Genomic DNA, 5,650 nt, shown 5'->3' with positions numbered 1-5,650 from the left:
AGTTTTCTGGTAGCATCTTTAGGATTCTCTATGTATAGTATCATGTCAACTGCAAACAGTGACAGCTTTACTTCTTTTCCAATTTGGATTCCTTTTATTTCTTTTTCTTATCTAATTGCTGTGGGTAAAACGTCCAAAACTAGGTTGAATAATAGTGGTGATAGTGGGCAACCTTGTCTTGTTCCTGACCTTAGTGGAAATGGTTTCAGTTTTTCACCATTGAGGACGATGTTGGCTGTGGGTTTGTCATATGTGGCCTTTATCATGTTGAGGTAAGTTCCTTCTATGCCTACTTTCTGGAGGGTTTTTATCATAAATGGGTGTTGAATTTTGTCAAAAGCTTTCTCTGAATCTACTGAGATGATCATATGGTTTTTCTCCAATTTTGTTAATATGGTATATCACATTGATTGATTTGCATATATTGAAGAATACTTGCATTCCTGGGATAATCCCCACTTGATTTTGGTGTATGATCCTTTTAATGTACTGTTGGATTCTGTTTGCTAGTATTTTGTTGAGGATTTTTGCATCTATGTTCATCAGTGATATTGGCCTGCAGTTTCCTTTCTTTGTGACGTCCATGTCTGGTTTTGGTATCAGGGTGATGGTGGCCTCATAGAATGAGTTTGGGAGTGTTCCTCCCTCTGCTATATTTTGGAAGAGTTTGAGGAGGATAGGTGTTAGCTCTTCTCTAAGTGTTTGATAGAATTCGCCTGTGAAGCCATCTGGTCCTGGGCTTTTGTTTGTTGGAAGATTTTTAATCACAGTTTCAATTTCAGTGTTTGTGATTGGTCTGTTCATATTTTCCATTTCTTCCTGATTCAGTCCTGGACGGTTTTGCATTTCTAAGAATTTGTCCGTTTCTTCCAGGTTGTCCATTTTATTGGCATAGAGTTGCTTGTAGCAATCTCTCATGATCCTTTGTACTTCTGCAGTGTCAGTTACTTCTCCTTTTTCATTTCTAATTGTATTGATTTGAATTCTTCTCCCTTTTTTTCTTGATGAGTCTGGCTAATGGTTTATCAATTTGTCTGTTCATATTTTCTATTTCTTCCTGGTTCAGTCTCGGAAGGTTGTGCATTTCTAAGAATTTGTCCATTTCTTCCAGGTTGTCCATTTCATTGGCATATAGTTGCTTGTAGTAATCTCTCATGATCCTTTGTATTTCTGCAGTGTCAGCTGTTACTTCTCCTGTTTTCATTTCTAATTCTATTGATCTGCATCTTCTCCCTTTTTTTCTTGATGAGTCTGGCTAATGTTTTATCAATTTTGTTTATCTTCTCAAAGAACCAGCTTTTAATTTTATTTATCTTTGCTATAGTTTCCTTCATTTCTTTTTCATTTATTTCTGATCTGATCTTTATGATTTCTTTCCTTCTGCTAACTTTGGGGTTTGTTTGTTCTTCTTTTTCTAATTGTTTTAGGTGTAAGGTTAGGTTGTTTATTTGAGATGTTTCTTGTTTCTTAAGGTAGGATTGTATTGCTATAAACTCCCCTCTTAGAACTGCTTTTGTTGCATCCCATATGTTTTAGTTCGTCGTGTTTTCATTGTCATGATCTCTTTCTTGAACTTCTGCACAGTTCCCTAACAAATCTAAATGGTAATTCCAGTACTGGAACTACCAAACTGATCTCCCCCTCCCTCCCCATCACAACCACTACAGTAACTAAAGAAATCTATTTAAAACATGTCTGAGTACATAAACATTTAATTGTTCCCTCAGTATATGAAAAAACAAAAGCTCCTTTAATTGGCACATAAGACCCTAAAATCCCTGAATTCTTGTGTCTCCATGCCCATTTCTTGCCACTTTCAAGCACCTATTTTATGCTTCAACAAATTGTTGTTGTTTCATATGCACAAGCCATTTAATTTCTCATCTCACTTTGTCTCATCTCCATAACTTTGTTCATGCTGTCATCTGTGCCAGAATCAATGTCCTTCCCTCCCTTTTCCCCTGACCTATCCTTACTGACCCTTCAGGGTTCAGCTCAGGTGTCATCTCATTTTGACTTCTCCCCACTCCAACCATATTCAGGCTTGGACTGGGAACCCACAAGAACCTGTCAAAGGAACACTAAAGCCTGCTGGGAGCTGGTTTTGGCTTTTCTGACTGTAACATTTTCCTAGAATCGTTCACAGAAGAAATTTTAAAAAGCAAGAGTAATACATGGAAGTGATTAAGCCTTTAAAGTGTACACATTGTTCCTAAGGTCCTGTTAATTATCATTTAGGAAAGGCTTATTTGCATTGTCCTCAATTACTTAGGCAACTAAATAGCTTTTACCGATCAGATAGAGCAGCATTTGCTTAATAACAAATAACAAATGCAGTGGCACAGTCTATTGATAGTCTCCTCCCAGAGATGGGCTTATTTAAGCTTGAGCTCCAGAGGGAAAGTTTTTTTACTTCAGTACATTATAATTGTTCATAGAGCCACTTAGATCTAGAGAAACATAAGCTTGGGGTGTTTTTCCTCATTATTTTTAAATTAAGGAATAAGTCAACCAAAAGAGCATATCCAAGTAACTCCAATGTCCATTCTACTCATTCAATGAGTCCACATCTGCCATGAAAAGCTCTGTAAAGTTCCTATTTGATCAAATCACAAGCCCACAACTCTGAAGACCCTGCTCTCATCTGACCTTCTCAGTTAGAACTTCTCTGACTACCCAGAACTGCTGTGAGATTTCTCTCCTCCAATTTTTCTGACAGTTTTCTGGTAGTTCCCGTGTGCTTGCCAATGCTTCTAATTGTTGTTACTTATAGAGAAACAAAAAGGAAGAGACAGGCAGAACACTGGTGTTCAGTATAAAAATGCCAGCTGGGGACTTGGCAAGAGGCAGGCAACACCAGATCGTGGAAGGCTTTGATGCTAAACTAGGGGCTCAGACTTCACCCTACTAATGGTGAAGATCCAGAAAGGGAAGATTTACCCTCCTGCCTCTCAGGTCCTTGACAAAGTGTTATAACTCATCTCCCAAGAAAGTGACCCTAAGTCAGTGAATCAGTCTTAAGTTCCAGTCTATTCATCAATCAGCAGAGAATCCCTGAAGCACTGTTTTGAGAAAGATTCTGGATCACATAATCAATTAAAGATATTTGTCAATGGGGTGGGGGGAGAAGGAACTTCTAGACATATAGCCTATTTTACCATAGCTTCTGGAGACATCCGTACAACTTATATAGTCTGTAACTATAGAAATGAGCACAAAATCTCTAACCTTGGTATCATATCTTGGCCTCAATTCCTCTGTAGTTTAACCAACTAAGTCAATGAAATTGATAAATCATGCACTTGACTTTTTCCAAAGGTGGACTTGAAAGGGGAAAGAAGAACAAAGCAGAGGAACCTGGGGAAGGGGGCCATACCTGGATGTAGGGAGGTAACGAGAGGTCCAAGTTGTAAAATGATGGGTACAGAAAGGGAAATTTTGAGGGACTTCATGAGAATAAATATTTTCCTTTTCTCAATTTTGCCCTTTATTGATCCTCACACAGTCCTTGTTTTAGTACAGGTCTAAACACCTTTAAAACTCCTCTTCTCTGACTTAAAAGATCAACTCTGTGATTAATATAATTCCTCTTTAGTCATTACAAAACTCCTTCCTAAGTAGCTACATCTGAGTGGCAAGAGGCTCTAGTAATAAAGTCAAGTAACTCCTGCCTTGTCTTACATTCCTTTAATGGCCACCTAAGAAATCAGAAAAAAAAAAAAAAAAAAAAAAAAAAAAAAACTCCCCAGGAATTCATTTCTACTGTAGCACAGCTGCAAATTTGAAAGAGGCTGAAATGAACCACTTGTGTTTTTGTTAGACTCTTTCACAGGACTGGTTAACATCTTGACAGATATCATTTGGAGATTCACTGGAGACTTCATGGCACCTGATCTGTTTTGCCAAGTAGTCCACTATTTGCAGGTATGTAGCACCTTCCAAATGTGATGAGACAAACTGACACCAAAATTAGCTCTTGGATTCTTCATAAAGAAGATAATATAAAACCCTGCACTCTGATGCAACAAACTGCTCACTTCTTCCTAGTTGAAAGGAGAAGCAAAATTTCTAAGATTTTTTTCATGGTTTTTTTTTTTTTTGGTTGTTAAAAATAATACCTATATAAAGAAAATACAAATAAGAAACAATAACAACATAAAAATTCATATTTCAAGCATTAGGTAAAATTTCTGGGTTACTATTCCTTTTGATGTATTCTGGCTGTCTTAGTCCATTCAGGCTGCTATAACAAAAATACCACAGAGTAGGTGGCTTATAAAAAATAAACATTTATTTCTCACAGTTCTGGCGGCTGGAAATCCAAGATCAGTGTGCCAGCATGGTCAGGTGAGGGCTGCCTTCCAGACTGCAGACTTCTCATTATTTCCTCATACACCATGACCAAGTGGGGTTTATTCCAGGTATGCAAGGCCAGTTCAACATTCAAAATTCAATTGATGTAATTCATAACAACAAAAGGTAAGAAAAGATTATATGATCATATCAATAGATACAGAAAAAGCATTTGAAAAAATCCAATACCCACTCATGATAAAAACTCCCAGAAAACTATGCTTAGAGAAAAGCTTCCTCAACTTGATAACAAACATTTACAAAAAACCTGCAACTAACCTCATACTTAATGGTGAGAAACTAGAAGCTTTCCTCTTAAGACTGGAAACAAGGCAAGGATGTCTGCTCTCAACACTCTTATCCAGCATCATACTGGAAGTTCCAACTAATTCAAAAGAACTAGAAAAAGAAATAAAAGCTACATAGATTGGGAAAGATGAAATAAAAACATCTTTGTTCACAGATGACAAGTTTGTCTATGCAGACAATTAAGTGAAAAATAGCAAGGTTGCAGAATACAAGATTAATATACAAAAGCCAGTTGTTTTTTCATATACCAGCAATAAACAATTTGAAGTTAAAGTTAAAAAAAAGTACCATTTATGTTAGCACCAGATATATGAAATATTTAGGTATAAATCTAACAAAATATATGCAAGATCAATATGAAGAAAACTGGAAAACTCTGTTTAAAAAAATCAAACAATATCTTAAAATGTATAGATATTCCATGTTCATAGATAGGAAGGCTCACTATTGTTAAGATGTTAATTCTTCCCAATGCGATTTATAAATTCAATGCAATCCCAATCAAAATCCCACCAAGTTATTTTATAGATATGGACAAATGCTGAAGTTTAAGGCAAAAGACACAGAATAGCAGATACAATATTGAAAAAGAAGAACATGGTTGGAAGATTGACACTATCTGATTTCAAGAATTATTATAAAACTACAGAAATCAAGACAGCATGATATTGGAAGAGAATCAACAAACAGATCAATAGAACAGAATAGAAAGCCCAGAAACAGATACACACATAAAGTCTAACTGATCTTTGACAAAGGAACAAAGACAATTCAATGGAGAAAGGATAGCCTGTTCAAGAAATGCTGCTGGAGTCATTGGACATCCACTTGCAAAAATAAATAAATAAGAATCCAACCAACTTTACACCTTTCACAAAAAACTAACTAAATATGGATCACAGGGCTTCCCTGGTGGCGCAGTGGTTGAGAGTCCGCCTGCCGATGCAGGGGACACGGGTTCGTGCCCCGGTCCGGGAAGATCCCACAC

The 5,650-nt window shown here is 36.7% G+C and overlaps 1 protein-coding gene across 1 annotated transcript in view; it reads left to right on the top strand.

Annotated features, from left to right (window-relative positions):
• Positions 1-5,650, top strand: part of NPSR1 (neuropeptide S receptor 1) — a 135,588-nt gene that overhangs the window by 90,768 nt on the left and 39,170 nt on the right. The window contains 1 exon segment of the mRNA XM_007128296.2: positions 3,819-3,924. Within this exon segment, the coding sequence (XP_007128358.1) occupies positions 3,819-3,924 (106 nt within the window).

This window comes from Physeter macrocephalus, chromosome 5 (assembly GCF_002837175.3).
Source record: "Physeter macrocephalus isolate SW-GA chromosome 5, ASM283717v5, whole genome shotgun sequence".
Classification (NCBI taxonomy): Eukaryota; Metazoa; Chordata; class Mammalia; order Artiodactyla; family Physeteridae; genus Physeter; species Physeter macrocephalus.
This window is presented reverse-complemented; position numbering and strand designations above follow the sequence as displayed.